The sequence below is a fragment of the Hippocampus guttulatus genome, chromosome 3 (assembly GCF_054856545.1).
Source record: "Hippocampus guttulatus isolate MCC_2025c chromosome 3, RoL_Hgut_1.0, whole genome shotgun sequence".
NCBI lineage: Eukaryota > Metazoa > Chordata > Actinopteri > Syngnathiformes > Syngnathidae > Hippocampus > Hippocampus guttulatus.
The window spans coordinates 23,996,223-24,013,842 of NC_141263.1; the positions used below are offsets into that span (position 1 = coordinate 23,996,223).

The window sequence follows — 17,620 nt, forward strand, 5'->3', positions numbered from 1 at the left end:
ATGGAGGCTTCATTCCAGCTCTGCCAGAACCAGGGCAACTCATCCCAGGAGTCTTTCCTGGAGAAATCCTACCCGCTCTACGATCTGGCCTCTGACCCCGGCTACTTCAGCGCAGGTCTGTCCCCAACCTCCTCCGAGGACTCCTTCTCGCCCAACCTGGCCGACGCCTGGGATTGCTTCTTCGTAAGCTGTCCCACTCCAGCTCCCGTCAAGAAGTCCCGATCCAGGTACCCGGGCAAGAAGCGCCAGACGGCCAGCGAGCGGGAGAAGCTGAGGATGAGGGACCTGACCAAGGCTCTGCACCATCTGAGGTCTTACCTGCCAGCCTCGGCGGCACCCCAGGGACAGAGCCTCACCAAGATCGAGACACTCCGCTTAGCCGTGCGCTACATCGCCTTCCTCTCTGCCCAGCTGGGCCTCAGCGAGGAAGACCTGGAGCAGAGGAGGAGACCCTCAGGCCAGGCAGAGCCGCCGCAGACCCTCCGACAGTTCCTGGGCCACCAGGAAGCATCTTGCAACCAGGCTCCCATCGACCAGATGTTCACCCCACACTATGACTGTCAAGTACGTACGCTTTCTCAATGTAAAAGTCAAAAACATCTCTGTGTGGTTTCATAACGTCTCACCAGTTTTCCATTGTATACTCTCACCTGAAATCAGGAAGAATTTTCCATTCTTTAGAAAACTGACATTTTATTAGCCTTATGTTCAATTTTGTCATTTTTCTTGATAAGTTTTATGAAAAAAGAAAATGCCCAAACTCTTACCAGCTTTTATTTTGAAGTGCACTTGAACTTGCAAAGTAAATCCATACATCAAATTTGTCAAGTCGTTATCCTGAGTTGGGTGACGGGGGAGTTGGCTTAGGACGAAAGGCGTAGTACACTCTGTTCAAGATATTTTGTCGAATTTTCTCCATGAGTTGATGCGTTAAAAAAAAAATCAAGAAATTATTTGGGCTTGAATTCAAATTTTCAAATTTTATTCATTGACATAATATGTAAAAAAATCTGCTCAAACCTGGTTTTGGTTTAGTTTTGTAGTACGTTTTGACAAAGGTTTTCATCAAAAAGGTGCGGCATTTGTTAGAAAATTGACATACTTCTGAGCATACTTTCAAAAACATGTCACTGTGTAATGTTAACTCTAACTCCGAATAATAGCCGGGGAATATGGGCTTACTTTCAAGCATTGCACTTCTTTTTTTTTTTTGATTGTTAAATACCTTAAAGATAATACGGCTGAATCTCAAACCCTTTTTTTTTCCCCATTAGGAATTCAGTAGATTTATGAACAAATACAATGTCTAAATTAGAAAGCAACTGCTTCCTTCTTGGGCTTCCATTTAAACAGTCAATTTTCTTCACTGTTTAAATGAATATGAAAATGACAATCGCTCAAGTTCAACATTAGTTTCTTTTTTCATTAATTTAACGAACTTGTTTTTTCATCTTGTCAGTTTCCAAGCAAGGTGTCCGTCCACGCTCAGCAGTATTGGTTGCCACAGCAACAGCTTCACGACTTCCCAGGACAGTGCTGGGAAACAAAGGAACTACTTTCATTGCAACAATGAACTTTACTTTTTTGTTGTAGTTGATGGTTTTTTTTTTGTATAACTAAATGTTTTTGTACATATTTATGCATATTTATTGAGTTTTTTACATTGGGAATAAACCTAATTTATCATTGCAGAAGTGTCTGATGTAGTGTTTGTTTCTTTATCATTCTTTTTGTTAAATATGATGAGTGTAATAAGCCTGAAACCTAAATGCGTTCGTCATGTTTTTCTTCTTTTTAATGAGTTAGTTCTTGTTCGAATTTAGTTGAATTTTATCCGAAAAAATAATGGCGGGCTAGTTACAAAATTGAAATATTTTAGGGCTTGCTTTCAAACGTGTATTTTTTTTACATAATTGGAAAGTATTATGTAAATAATATGCCAAACTTAAAATGTTTTAATTTCATTTTAGCAGTCCAATTTGGTAGGACTTCGCACAAATGTATTTCATGTGTTTAGTTGAATGCCAGAGATTTTCCTGATTAATACTGTTTAATTTTATGAGGAGGTTCCTGCTAAAATTGAAGATATGTTTGTTCTAAAAAGTGTTGCATTTAGTAGAAACCTGACATCTATTTTAAATATCTATTTTTTTCATTTATCAAATATTATGAACTATAAGCTGTTCTATTTTATTTTAGTAATAAAACTTTTTTTTTTAATTTGCACAATGAATTTCGAACAAAACCTTTGTATTTTCTGTCTTACTTTTAAATCTTGCATTTTTACAAATCTTTTTTGAAGAAAATAATATTTTGAAAATAATTGTTTTAAATTTTATGTTTGTAATTCAATGTTTTATTTCATCAAATTTAGCCAAGTTTCTTGCTGTTCCGTGCGGTTGTGGAGGCCTTTAATTAGATGTCGCCTCGCTGCAGACTTCCTAAGACAAACAGAGCACACGGAGGTGCTAAACAGGGAACATGGCGGCGCTAAAGTCCTTAAGGAAAGACCCCTGCTGAGGGGGGTTGGCGGGGAAGCGACAGCTGAGGACAACACCTCTGCTAGCTACTGATCAACATACATATATATGGTGATAGTTTGATATTTTGTGAAAAGGGTAGACACTATAAGCTTCGGCTTCAGTCTACACACCTTTTGGTCTTTGTTTGGTTTGTAAATGTTTTGGTGGTTTGGTTTGACCAAATAAACAAACAATTTTAAATGTAAAATCTGATGTACAACATCCAGACATTGACAGTTTATCTTTGTCAAACATCATCTCATTACATGTTGTTCCCGAACAAAAAAATCACAACATCCAAACTCTTAATAAACACACTTTGGTAGCTAGCAGCTAGATGACCTTAGATAAACCCTTCACGTGTAATCATTCACCGCTTATCAGCTTCCACATAACTTTGGTTACAGTGAGTTTAACACTGGAAGACTTTACGGTGTTTTTAGTTTGCAGTCATTTATAGTTACACACACATACATACAGGTATGTACACGTTTGCTCCCACAAACTGAGATGCCATCAAAAAAGCTGACTGCCGTGAAGTATACACTAATCGAGTCCATGAAAAACAATGGTGCGTTCATGAAAACTGGGAAATTTTAGACTTCAAAAATGATGGTCTTACTCGCTTGGAGTCTTTGAATATTTTGTTTACTTTTTCAGGCACTTTATTCATGAAACGTTAAAAATGTTAAATGTTAAAAATTGTTAAAAACAAACAAAAAAAATCTACACTTGAGCTGTTTTGAGTTATACTGCCTTTGACCACAACCTGTTCTATATTATATATACTGCGGTATCATTATATTGCCATTGTTTGTAGTTATTTCAATAAAATATATATATTTTAAATGCAACATTATTGAGGTTACTTGGTAATATTCCTGCTTTAATACTTTCCAAATACATGGCCAAGGAGGAGGAAACACATTTTTGGAATGTGCATTAAGAGGCTTTTTGGTACATTTTTGCACCAAAGGCATCATTATGAATATCATTTTTGCAGCATTAGTTATTGTAACTTCCTAGAAAGTGGCCATTTTAAGTACAAGTGTGCAACTGTACTCCAACAACATGGTGCAGAGATTAGGCATCCTGATGATTACAGCGTAAAAACAGAAGAGTTATTCCTGGCATCCCCCTTTCACACAGACTCCCGAGAGAGCCAGTGCAGAACTCGGCCTTTGTTCTCCGTTACCCATTTGATCTGGGCAGACGTCCTCTCCATGGCCTGCTCCAGTGCCTGGGTGGCTGAGCCGAAGCCCACCTCCTGGTTATCCTCTTTGAATCTCTGCAACTGTGAAGAGGAAGAAGAACAAGAACAAGAACAAGAAAAATAGGGTAAATTAGCCAATGAACTGCTGAAGTAAGTTGAGGAGCTTCATTTAGACTAAAGTATTGCTTCGCTGCCCACTTGTGGCATGTCTAGGAAATGTTCAACCTTTTTGCAGGGGTGTAGCGAGTCCTTCTAATTTTACCATTTTTTTTGTTTTTAGTTTTTTTTATGGGGGGGGGGGGGGGTTGCACAAGTATCCGTAACTTCTATTTAAATCGAGGGAGCAAGTACTTTTGCCACCTCTGTTTTTCAGTGTACCTCTTGCAGCTCAAACTCTGTGGAGAAGCGTGTGGTGATTCCATTGATGAGCCCGGGGAAGGCAAACGATCCTTTTCCATATCTAAAAACACAAAGGCAACATGTAAAAAGAACTTCAATGCTGTCAAGTTTATAAACCCTCCCCTCACCCAAAAAAAATCATCTGACCTATTTATACACCCCAAATGTTTTTTTTAATGAAATAACAAATAGGTTTTTTTTTTGCAAAGTGAAAAGAAGCCACTTAATCATGTAAAACAATTTTCAAAAAAATTCTAATTGTCATGCACACTGAAAAAAGTAAAAAAAAAAAAATTGGGGGAAAAATAAAGTGAAGCTTTCATTAATCAAGGAATCCACTGACTCTTGGTAAAGCTGTTTCCATTGTGCTCTGACAAAGTTCCAGGCCAGCGGCATGCCCACCACATTGTGGGCCACACTCGTGATGGTGGACAAGGCGTCCTGCTTGCGGATCTTAGTCGGGTCCAGAGTGTAATCCAAATACCTGACAACACACAATAGTATTGAAAGTACAATTGGCATCCATCCGTCTCTTTATCTACCCATCTGTCTATTTAAGGGTACAAAAGAAAACATTTCATACAGTATGCATATCATGGAAGACAGTGATGACGGTCATCATAAAGTGGAGAAGATAGGCAGTATTATGGCACAACCATGACACTCGTCTTAGTGGACGAGTAATATGGAAGAACTGTGAAAACACTAAAAGTGTGCTTGAGTGAAATGAAATTAAGTTCAGCCCTTATCCAACTGAGCGGTGAACATTTGTTTGCGAAGGTGACGAAATGTTACATTCTCATCAGGGTTCGTTCCACGTCACAAACGTTTGCCAAATGGTCACTTGACGTTCGCTTGTACATTTCCTGTTGCAAGGGAGTTTTGAACATGTTCAAAATTCAAAGTTCTAAAATGTAGAATGGTAAATAGTCCTAAAATATAATCAAAACAAAGAAAACTAAGTGCCATACACCAAATGAATGCCATTTATTCCCAAAAATGAAATTAATGTAAATTAAATAGATATTCCAAATAAATGAAATACATGTAAATTAAATAGATTTGCATTGACAAAAATGTGCCAGGCAGGTGGACAAGGATGATGTGTGGATTAAATTATGTAAATCGTAAATTATAATAAATAAAAAATGCAAACAAATGTTTTACCGGTATTTAAATGAACCATAGTTATGTTAAAATATGTAATAAGAAAAAAACGTGTTTAAATTAAACTGTATTAAACACAATTATTTCAATTAAATCCATTTTGCTTAATTTCATGTATCCGTCTATTGTCTACATCACTTCTCCTCATTGGGGCCATTTGTGTGCTGGAGATTAACCCAGCAGACTTTGGGGCGAGAGGAGGGTTACCTGAACTGGTCGCCAGCCAATCACAGGGCACAAAGAGACAAATGACCATTCACACCGAAGGACAATTTACAGTCTGCTGCCAAGCATGTTTTTGGAATGGAGATGATGTTTTACAAAGCAATCTTCATGAAAAGCACCTGTTTAGCAGCCAGGGAACTTTAGAGCAGGCCAAGGCCGACCTGAGCCTGGAGGCCTCGGAGGCCAGCGTGGCATTCTTGTACATCGTCCAGACAAAGTCCCATTCGTCTGCGCTGCCCAGTTCCACGGCACTACAGTACACTGCGTTTCTCAAGTTGGGATGGATCCTGCTCCGCATACAGTGTGGAATTTGAAAAGGGTGACGTGTGTCTGGACATCATTGTCGAGTGTATTATTAATCCTTACGGGTTGTCTTCCGGATGCTCCATCCAGCTTTTGAACCAACTTTTGATGAGGTCCCTGCAGGCCGGCATACCCACTGCGCAAGACATTCCAATGGCGTTCATCTGATTGTACCTGACGGTACAGTTTGAATTGAGGTTGACTGGCAGATGGACAGGCTCATGTTAACATACAATCAAATCAATACCAAAAAGTGTTTCGACTACATCAATTTTAATGAAATAAAATACTCATGAATAAAAAATTGAGAATATTTGAAATAATAATTTAATTCCAATTGAATTGGAATTATTTCAATCAACTTGCATCATACTAGTTTAAATTGGAAAAGCGAATGCGAGAAAGAGTTTTTGGATTGGATGAAATAAATGTCAATAAAATGCATTTCAATTCAGTGAGTGCCACAGCAACGGTGCAAGACTGATTCTAACAGAGGTGACGCAAAACACCAGGTAAGAATGTCAAAAAGAGCTTCACACCCCAAGAAACAAATCATTTTTACTTACTGGTCGGTGATTGCCTCAGGTACCGTCGTCCAATTGTGCGTCATCTTCGTGAAGTACTCAAAAAGAGGTTGGATGAGCTTCCTGGTGTACGCCTGCGTTAAAGACAACAATTAATCTTCATTCAGACCTTTATGTTGTAAAGCAAGGTTAAGAAATTTGAGGGCTCTTGCAGCAAAGTGGAGATTACGGAGTATAATACAATAGCCTCCAAACACGAACAGGGTCAGCTAACATTGGCATGTGTATTTGTTGTCATTACAATTCTACAGCTTGACACAATGGGAATTTACAAGACAAAAACTGTTCATTAAAAGATGCCCGTTTTTTTTCCAATTGTTATATAATCATATTTTTACTCTAAAACCCATGATTCAGGTCCCCTGGGATTAACGTGCAAAAAAAAAAAAAAAAGAAAGAAAGAAATAAGATTGCTTCACAATTACGAAAATCCTTTTTAACCTGTAAGGGTCCGTAGACTTCGGTGCGTTCGAACATGAGGTAGTAAAAGTAGAGGTTTCCCAATGCTGCCTTCCACGGGATGTATTGCGTCTCCTTGGACAAGTACTTGGTGGTCCTAAAGGCCAGTGTGACGTCCACCATTTTGGCTCTAAAATGAGGTGCAACTTATTCACGATCCTTACAAACAATGTACAAATATTATTATTTTTATATCAGATTAAACAGTATGTCTAAGAATAATTATAACGAATGAGTAGATGTCGCTGTTGTTACCGTGTCAGGCTGAAGGCGTCGTCAATGATCTGCGCTCGGTTTATTATGGGAATGGTCTGCAGGAAATGAGACACGGTTAGGATAAACTGCAAAAAAATGAGCAGCGTTTAACACTTCAGCCGCACAATCCAAACTGCAGCATCCACGTCTAAAGTTAGCATGTCTTTATTTCAGTCATTTCGAGTCACGTACCCTCATGTGTTCCAATGACAAGGCGATTTTATTCAATCTGGGACTAAGGGCTGATGCAACAAAATGGAAACGGTGGACTACAGCACCGCAGTAAATGTGCACTCACCAGGTGGTTTGCTTCCAGCACTGAGATTAGGCGATTCCAGTTGTCCGTGTCGTAGTTGACCCTGTAGTATCCTGACACATTGGTGTTGGCCAGTACCCAGTTGACTCCTGAGACTCTCATTTGAGGATGGCTGTCTGGTGAAAGTGGGATCAAAGTGGGGCGGTTTAAAAAAAAAAAAGAAAAAAGTTGCAAAAATCGAGGTGGTGGGCACTAGAACCCTTCAGTACCTGTCTTATGGAGAAGCCAGTACTGTCGCTGTTCAACGCCAGTCTTCATCCATTTAATGGGCACAAACCACGTATAACTGGGGAGGGGACGACAATTTTTCAACAATGGCAACACATCATACAATGTCCTGAGACAGCCAATGTCGTCTGTATGCTTTCCACTTAATGCCGCTGAACCAGGAATGGTATTTCCTTTCGTATGCGCCTTTGTTTGTTTTTCAAAGTGCTCTCTTCATAAAGTTGGGTCTATCGTTTTCCAAACATAGCAAAACTTCACGCTCTGTCTTCTACTGCATTCAAATGCTGATTTTGTATCTTTTCTCCTGAGCTTTTCATGGTAAAAATTGCTTTGTGGTCATAATGTAAATCTTATAGTCACGATGTAACCTAACTTGAACTGCGAGGGCCTGTCCACCACCGACTCTGGTTCCACCAGGAAGTGCTGCTGGGTGACGAGTCCGGTCTTGGTGTTGATGGTTACCACCGGAAAGCCCATCTGTAGAGTCCAGCGATTCATGATGTCGTGGATCGTGCGTGGGATACCTAAGCCCGGAGTGTCCTGCGCTGCCTGGGAAAAACGAAGGAGCAGTAAGATAAAAGCTAAAGTAAAATGAAACACCCAAAATGGTCCTACCAACCTTTTGGAGGTGGTCCCACAAGTCTGTGTACACGGTGCAGTCGAAGCTGAACGCGTTGAGGTAAGACTAAGTGAGAGAATGCAACATCAAATCAATTCCATTGGGACGCAGTTGCCATTTTATTAGTGATACTCACACTGAGTCCCTTGGCAAACACCCTTTCACCCAGAAATTTGGACAGCATCCTGAGGACCGCCGCCCCCTGAAAGTAACACCAGATACTGGGAAACAATGTCCTGGACATGCAGTGAATCGCTATTTATTGTGGGAGCGGGTGGGTTGCATATTAGAGAAGCCACCTCATTATCAGTTTTATACTCTTGTCTTAAAAGGTTTTAGGGGAGGGGCTTTCCACTTAGCATGACACTCCCCACCTGTTGGAGTGTTTTATGTTTAAATTGTTTTCGATCTTTATGGGGGATTTTTATGTGCACAGCGCTTCAATGCAGCAGTTGTTGTTTATGAATTGCTTTACGGCTAAAGATGACTTCACGTCATTCGAAAAACTCGTACAAAAAAAGCATTTAGCATTAACCGCAGATCTCACCGTCATTGTACCTTGCTGTAGGAGATGGTGTTGAATATCCCGCTGATCTGAGCAGGTGTGTTGACCTCAACTTCGCGGCGGGAAAGCGGGTGAGAGGAAGCCAGGGCGTCCAGATTGAACACCTGCTGGACGTTGTCCAGAACGATCTGGTCTTTCTGTGATGGAATGATATTTAGTTCAAAGTTTCCACTTTTTTAGGCACAACGCTAGCCTCGGCCTAAAGCCCCATAGGTCGCAATTGTTGTGTTATTTTTACAAATCATTCAGCCATCTTATTGATTTGTCCACTGTAAAAAGTGTTGTTTCCCTTACAATGTTCCATTGCGGCTCGGCATAGTCCGCTCCCAGGTACTCCACATAGGACGCGAAGCCCTCATTGAGCCACAGATCATTCCACCAGCGCATGGTCACCAGGTTGCCGAACCACTAAAGCAAACACAAGCAAAGCTCTCATTTCTAGACCAATACTGTAAGGTAGCGATCCTCTGTTATTCACTGGAAAAAAAACGATTCACTTTTCTTGTGTTCAGGCCAAAGCAATAACAGTCTTGTTGCCCTCGTGTGGCATCTTAGCGCCACAGAATCATGCAGAAGTGAGTTGAGGAGCTTGCTTTTGACCAAAGTAGTGCTTTGCGGCATCTTCTGGCAGCCATCTTTTTAAGGAGCCTTCAATGGCTCACTGGTTTTCGCTATTCAAACAGGCAACGTCCTTGAACATTTTGTTCATCGATCATGAAAAATATATCAAGAAAAATCCGATTTTGGTTCTTGGGATTTTATTTTATCAATAACGTGCCTTCGTAGATGTCAGGTTTATGTGAGGATACATCACAATGAAAAAGAAGCTTTTAATTAGCCTAAAGGTAAGCTCGGGAGCCACTGTTAATTTTTGTTTTATCGGCACACCATTTCCCATGTCGAGATACCCCCCCTCCAAATGGTATGATAATCGATCACGGCAAATTCATTTGCGGTAAAGGGCCGCACAGAAAGAATAAATAACTTACATTACTTCCGTTTTATTTATTTCGGAATCTGAAGATTTTTAATTTAGAAAAATTACCGGATTCTCTGTTACATCCGTCTCCAGTATGTCACACTGACGCAGGTGAAGGCGCGCTTCTCGCTCACGTGAATGGTTACCGCTAAAATGAAGTAAAAAATGAGTAAAAAACAAACGTCTTTGGGAAGGGTAAAAGGTCCAGCCAGGAGACAGAAGAGGAGCCTACGACTTGCAAGAAAGAGAAGGCTACATTTAGTTCACAGTATCGGGAGTCCAGGTTAAAATACGGATTCATCTCAACAGGAGATTGCCACGCACCAAGCCCACTCTGGATAATATGCGGCTATGGTGAGTCGTGTTTTTCATTGACTTTGTATTTGCGGTGTACTGTATCTTATTTTGAAGGCAAGTTCAAATGTTACCATAGGGACCAGAGGGCGTTGCGGTCCGATTGGACGTTGGTCGTTTCATGATTCGAGTTTATTATTATGTTTAGAAAATATAACAGTTTTCTTGCAGGCTATGTTGTTGTATGGCCGGTCCCTGAAAATATTGTCTGATATTAAACCGGTCCGTGGGGCAAAAAGGGTTTGGGACCGCTGCGATAGAGGACGGCTGTCCGGCCCCCAAGATGGCTGACCATATGCGCCAACTCGTGTGCGATGACACTGGCCACTCGTTGTTTGTTTCCCGCTGAGGATTTGTTCGGGTCGTGGAGTAGAGCCGTCTCCCTGTAGGTGACCAGGCCCCAGTTCTCCATGGCACCGGCTTGGAAGTCAGGCAAAGCCACCTGATCTGGAAAGGACCAAGACATTCAGACAGGTATGAAAAATGTCCTTGGATAGTCCAAAAATTGTAGGATCTGGCGTTGTCCAAATCCCTGTTTCTGCTTCCTAATTGTATGGTGTTTTGATTGACAAACGTAGACATTCACTGGACAAACACTAAATGAATAAAGCGAACTTTCAATATTTACCAATGACCAGGAACCCCTGTCTCAAATTGTAAAAAAATAAATAAAAAATCAGTCAGTTATTGACATCAACCCAAAAAGGGGTTATAATTGACACAAAATGGCATTAAAGCACTACTTTTCTTGAAATTAAGCTCCTCAACTCACTTCCTTGCCACCAAGTTAACACAAGATGGTGGCAAAGTAATTTTTATGGCTAACACAACGTCAGTTGACACAAAATGGCTGCATCAGAGCCCTAGACGAAGATCCGACATTTTTTCGCCTGCGCTCGGTTAACTGTTCCAAACCATACCGAATTGTACCAAAAATCACAAGCTCATTTCACAACACTTGTCCAAAGCTATCTCCCCCCCCCCCCCCCAACGTGACTTTTTTGTGTGAAAAGACACTGAAATGAAATGAAATCAACATGGCAATTTTCCACTTGGGATGAATTTCAAGAGGCGGGATGTCTTCTGTCTGGAAAAATATTCCTGGTATTCCAAGGCGTGAAGTTAACACCTGGCACTTGTTTGTCCTCCTTACTTGATTGCTCACAAGTAGGGAATATCCCGCGAGAGATTTCAAAGCATTCTGGTTGAAAGTAAACCAAAAGCATGGCTGAAAACCTTGCTCATGTGAATTGAACGCCTTCTGAGAACTACTTCACATCTGGGTGGGATTGTTCTTTTGAAACATTTACTTGTTAGATTGAAAATTAATGAATTGTTATGAACTGAACGATTATCTTGAACTGATTCAGAGCTGTGTTGCATTACATTTCAACTCCAGCTTTTACGGGATCTCCATGTGAAGGAAGCTACAGTTTCGAGTTATACCTCTGTAGTACATCTGATATTTGTTTGGTTGTTTTTGGTGACCTACCCGTCTTGGGGAGCGGGTAGGGTGTGTCGTAGTAGTGCTCATAGAACTGAAGAATTTTTCCAGTGATATTAAGAGCGTAGTCGCCATGTCCGGCCTCAATGGCCTTTCTTCGAGCCCACACCCGCACCTGACATAAAACACAGACACAGTATTGTACATTTGAAATCCGGTGATTCACTTTTTACACTTGTTATTTTCCAGCCTGATTTTAAAATGGATTCAAATCACCATGGACCCCCCCCCCCCCCCCCACCTCCCAAACAATTCCACACACAACACCCGATGATGACAACAAAAGTATGACCGTTTCATTTTAGATCTTTTCAAACTAGTAAAAAAACATCAGTGGTTAAATGCGCGTTTATTTTTTACTTTCTCTTGAAACAGCAAATGCTGTTGAAGGACCCACAAATTCTCTTTCTGTATATTTTACTGAAGAAAATGAAACTGTTTGAAACAAAATGTGGAAAAAGTAGATATTTTCCGGACAGAATTGTATAGTACACAAGATATGGATGTTTTTCTCTTCAGTCAAAGGGCTGCTTACCTGTATGCCATTTTGTTGAGTAGACTCAATATAGCTGAAGTCGCTGACGATAAAGGCCAGCAGATAGGTGGACATCTTCGCTGTGGGCTCAAACTTTGTAACTCGGACCGCCACCCCATCCATGACCACATCTCTGACATCTGCAGGGACAATTTTACTGCCGCTTACTTTCCAGTTATTAGGTCAAACAGCGCGTTTCAACAACTGGAATTAGGAACTTTTTAAAGAATAGCGTGAACCATTGTGTCAATTTAGTTCCAGAGCAACGCCGTAGTAAGCAACGTCATGAAAAGGTCTGTCGGTCTGAGCATATCTACCAAGTTTTAAACAAAGATGTCAATTTTATAAGACACATTACTGGTTAATACAACTGGTTGATAAAAAGGAGTTTAAACGTTGGGAAGTCTTTGGAGTTATCCCAAAAATGTTTTGTCAATAATATTACTTTTCCAGCAAATGAATATCAGCTTCAAATACTATTTATCAACCTTCTTGAGTACTAATAATTGTAGTCCTGAAAATAACATATGGGTCTCTCATTAGCATTATACACAATCATAAGATCCTTTCAGTTATTCAACGGTTTCTATTATTCGCAGAACAGCTCAGTTCCTGTCTCCTGCAAATAACGTGGGGGGTTTTTGTGTCGATGTTTCTGGGACCTTGGGCCTTAGTTTTACGACCGACAAATAGCAAGAGCGAAAAAAAATATTCTGGATATTTTGAAATGCTATCAATATTCTAGGCAACTTGGCCATTCGAAGCAGTAACTAAAAGTGGCCTTTAATGGAAGTGCAATCAGTATTTGGAGATCAACTACCAGTTTCAAAAACCGTTCAGGAACTTTTTATGGAAAGGTGTCTGTAAATGTGCCGTCAACCTCGGGCTACAGGAACCTTTTAGTTCCGGGGGCCTATACGTACGAAGAACATAACGTTCCTGGAAATTCAGGGAGGTATGCAGCTCGAGTTTTCTATATTTGGGAAGCCATTTTCAAACCTAATTCCCGGGCGTTGGACAGAGCTACTTTGTCCCGGTCGTGGATGACGGTGACATTAAAGACGGCTTTCATGGCGGGTTCATCGAAGCATGGGAAGGCTTTCCGGGCAAACGTGGGTTGCATCTGAGAGGTGGCGACCACTCTGGAAAAGTAAAGGAATTTAATCCAGATTTTGGTGGAGAAATCCCGCAAAAATTAAACATCAGAAAAACGTACTTCTTCACGCCATCCTCTAAGTACTCGCTCCTGTAGAATCCTTCCAGTGTGTCCGACAATTCTCCCTGGAACTCAGTGTGTAAGATGTAGGACACCCCCTCTGTGAGGCTGCCTCTGAGCTCCAGGGCCAGGTACTCTGTCTCTGCCACCAGCCAAGACTTGCGGATGGTCGGCATCCGGGTTCCCGACAGGTCGCTCAGCAAGGCGTGGTGCCCGTTGAAGGTGGTGAAATTGAGCTTGTTGGCATGGATGAGGACCAGGTCTGTGGCCTGGAGGCAGGTGAAGACCACATCTGAGAGTCCGCTGAAGATGTAATGGCCATTTGCGTCGGGCTTCAAGCGAGGCCATAGCGTCACATTGTAGGTGGTGGGGACCAGGGCGGAAGGAAGTCTGTACTGGTCCCACGGATCCTTTGACGCGACTGGAGTCGGATCGGGGGTGTCATTGTTGACCGCCGCTTGTTCTTCGGGTCTGCTTCGATTCTTGGACCTCTCCTTGTCATAGGCGATAGACAGAGCTACAATGGTCACCAGAGCGCTCAGAGCTAACACGAGTAGTCCAAGTCCCACGTTCTTACTGATGTAGTAGACCTTCCCCATGACCGGGAAGGAGTGTCAGTGAAAGTCTTAGACTTTTTTTGACTTTGGTCACGTCGCTCCGCAGTTCAGGGCTGGTTCATGATACCTGTGAGGGTGAAGGAATGACAGAATTGCTTCTGATGCAAATTTCTGGTATAAAGAGAAACACGCTTGGAAATGTTGCTTTTTGGTGAATGAACGAAAATGCATCTGGATATGCACAAGTGGAATATGAATCAAGTTGATCCGAGTGGCCATTTTGCCAACTTGCTGTCGACGGAAAATAACCTCACAATACCTAAAAGGGTTCAGCTTGCAAACATCCATCGATCCATTTTCCTGATCCGTTTATCCTAACAAGGGTCGCGGGGGGTGCTGGAGCCTATCCCAGCCGTCTATGGGCAGTAGGCGGGGGACACCCTGAACCAGTTGCTAGCCAATCGCAGAGCACACACAGACGAACAACCATCCACGCTCACACTCACACCATGGGACAATTTAGCATGTTCAATCAGCCTGTCATGCATGGTTTTGGAATGTGGGAGGAAACCGGAGTACCCGCAGAAAACCCACGCAGGCCCGGCGAGAACATGCAAACTCCACACAGGGAGGCCGGAGATGGAATAGAACCCGGTACCTCTGCACTGTGAGGTCAGTGGTCTAACCACTGGATCACCTGGCCGCCAGCTTGCACACAAAAGATTTTAATTTTGTTGTCATGTCCCCAAACAAATCTAGCTTTCTGCCACGATGTGACGAAATTAGGCATCAGTCAGTCATTTATTTCTACACAAATAGGTTGAAGAAGAAACCTAATAGTGCAAATTGTGGACAATAAAAATAGAAATCAACCTCACCCAAAGACAAAATATTTTGCATCCCTTTTGCTGAGGTAGAATTTCCCTTCCATCACGCAACATGACAATTAGGTATAAAGGCACTGTATAAATGAAGCCTACTTATCAAAAGAAACAAAGCTATGTGGGCCATGTTGGAGTAGCATATTGTGCAATTCAGCCTACTGTTGCATAGTATTTGAATTTGTCATACTTGACTGTGTTTTTCCTAATTTGCCTGCAGTGTGCCAACGTGCAGATGTTCCCCAGGCAACATCCAGCTCGATGTCATGTTCACGCCCCGCACCAGTAAGCAGTCAGTGATGATATAAAACAAAGTTCCCAAGGGCCAAATTCATGCACACTCACAAAAATGTCTGCAATACACAGACACTTTATCTGTGTAAAGATATTTGTATAATTCGCTAGTGTGTACTTATTTACTGACTTCAGTCATCAAAAAAAACAAAAACTGGATTTTGTTGACACAGATTCACAAGTCAGGTTCCCATAGATGACTTGGCAACATTTATAACCGCAGGCCTGGCAGGAGAAAGCTTCAAGCTGTGGCGAAATGCTGGAAAGTTGTTAGTTAGAAAAAACAAAAAAAACAAGCGAGGAAAACACAGGTATGCCAAGTAAAAAGGACTGTTCAGCTCTTGCCGTCATACTTGCTCCACAAATGATGCTACAACTTCCAAAGAAAAAAATACGTACATGAGCTTAATTAATTTGGATTTTGGCTCGCCTCTCTTTACGAGCACATGCAGAAGACATCAAGGAAATTTAGGAGCATTCTGTGGTGAAATATTGACGACATCCCAAAGCTACTCTCAACATCTGGAAGGCATGCTTCCGTCCTGAACTGAGGCCTCCACTATCGTGGGAGGTTATCAGAATACTGGATGGAATAAGTTTTGGGGTTTTTTTGCGCTATGAAGATTTCTTCATTGACCAACTCGGCCGGGTTCAGAGGGGGGACCCACCTCTCCGGAGGCATCTCCCTGCAGCGTTTTCATCTTGTTAAAATACAGTCTATCATTCTAACATTGTATAGTACAATATTGTATCAAATGTTGCCCACTCAGCATCCATTTCAGCCTGGTCATCCTGCAAGGGGATTTCCCCCATCTGCAGCCCCTTCTCAAGGTTTCTCATTTTTCCCCAGATGGGTTTCTTTTGGATGTTTTTCCTTGTCCTACTGGGGTTTCAGGTCAAGGGATGCCGTGAATAGCTGTCAACTATGGATATGTGAAGCCCTTTACGACTGTTTGTGATTAAGGGCTATATAAATAATTGCGACTTGAGTTTTGTTGTTATTGCATCCGCTTGTGTGGCAAATACAGGACTTCTCATGTATTTTGTATAGTGAAATGTACAAGTGTAAATCTTCAACACAAAATGGCAGACTTCCGATGGATGCATTCTGGGAATGGGTTCTTGAAACTTTTTTTTTCCTGTGAGTCGACTCATGATAGACGTGCCAATAAAGTTTCACGTTGCTGAGTGTAGCTGGCTTCGGGGGTTGAATTCTCAAAAATAATTTAGGGGTTTGTCTTTTGGTGGGACCCCTGGAAATGGCTAACATAAAATAGACGCAGGAATGAGTTTTGGAGATTTTTTTTTCTTCGGTGTACTCATGAGAGACAAAGTTTCACAATGCCATGTGAAACCCACTTTAGGGTCTGAATTAAAAAAATAAAAATAAACGATGACAAGAAAAGTCGCAAATGCACAGGGGAACATGCCAACTTGAAACAGGAAGTCCTTATATGAACCCCAAATGTCAGAACCAAAAGCAGATGTGCTGAATGTAAAACAAAAGTAAGTTCCGTATACACTTTAAAAATGATATGAGGAATCAAAGATGTTCTGAAAGGTAGAATAGGAAGGACAGAAGGAAACAAGGATGAAGGGAGGTCTTCAATGAATTTAACCCAAGTTCCCGGAAGAAACATACACAAGTATGGATGAGAGATTCAAACCTGAAAACCTTGGAACTGAAACACAGATGTGTTAACCACTACTCCCACCACACTGCCAAAACCACAGGGTGTTTGCAGAGTGATACCGTCACTTTTTAGCACAGAAAATCCACTAATGCAATATTCTTATTTGCATTGCTTGCATTATAGACCAGCCAGACCATTCCCTGTGTTGCAGTAAGTTCTATGACACCATCGCTTGTAGCATCCGAAATGCCCGTTGTGAGGCAAATATTTGGACTGAACTTCAACAAGTACAACTTTTGAGGCAGGTCCAGTGTACTGAACCTAATTTGTCTCAGTAGATTAATCTGACAAAGACGGTCGATGCTGCCTGGGAAAACAAAACAAAACATTCCGGTATGTCGTAAAAACTACAAAGCACTTTGGAAGTGAAGCATTCAACCGATAAGAGATGTATTTTTTTTTTCTTAAGTTTTTTTTTTAAATACATATAGTCCTGTTGAAAAAAAGCAGAAGGCCCTATAGCACCCTCCCCCCCCCAAAAAAATCTGTGATAAAAGCAATTTTCCACATTTTGCAGTAGAAGGTTGTACATACCAGCGGCTGTACGAGTATGTCCACTGCTTGCCTGCAGGATCTGGAATGAGAGCCGGCTGATGGGAAACAGTCTGCAAGGGTGGAGTCAACTAGAGCTACCGCAGGTTTTCCTCGAGGGGTGACTCCCCATATTTTAGTTTGGGGGGGGGGGGGGGTTAAAAAAAATAAAATAAATGGGAAGAAGGGCCGATTGAAAGAATGTGGCTGTAACAACAAA

The 17,620-nt window shown here is 41.5% G+C and overlaps 2 protein-coding genes across 2 annotated transcripts; one reads left to right on the plus strand and one right to left on the minus strand.

Annotated features, from left to right (window-relative positions):
* LOC147207920 (uncharacterized) lies at positions 1-1,573 on the plus strand. The gene is made up of 2 exons (XM_086106484.1): positions 1-564; positions 1,460-1,573. Exons 1-2 carry the CDS (start codon positions 1-3, stop codon positions 1,571-1,573), a joined length of 678 nt encoding a protein of 225 aa, XP_085962610.1.
* A 1,143-nt stretch (positions 1,574-2,716) lies between these two features.
* Positions 2,717-17,438, minus strand: LOC147207921 (aminopeptidase N-like). Its single transcript, XM_086107567.1, has 21 exons — positions 17,404-17,438; positions 13,444-14,127; positions 13,227-13,369; positions 12,228-12,367; positions 11,681-11,807; positions 10,481-10,635; positions 9,150-9,263; positions 8,849-8,992; positions 8,427-8,492; positions 8,291-8,356; positions 8,045-8,220; positions 7,653-7,729; positions 7,426-7,559; positions 7,128-7,183; positions 6,855-7,002; positions 6,396-6,487; positions 5,893-6,003; positions 5,646-5,813; positions 4,478-4,618; positions 4,114-4,195; positions 2,717-3,816 (listed from the first exon to the last, which is right to left on the minus strand). Exons 2-21 carry the CDS (start codon positions 14,040-14,042, stop codon positions 3,664-3,666), a joined length of 2,892 nt encoding a protein of 963 aa, XP_085963693.1. The 5' UTR covers positions 14,043-14,127; positions 17,404-17,438; the 3' UTR covers positions 2,717-3,663.
* Positions 17,439-17,620: the final 182 nt, after the last annotated feature.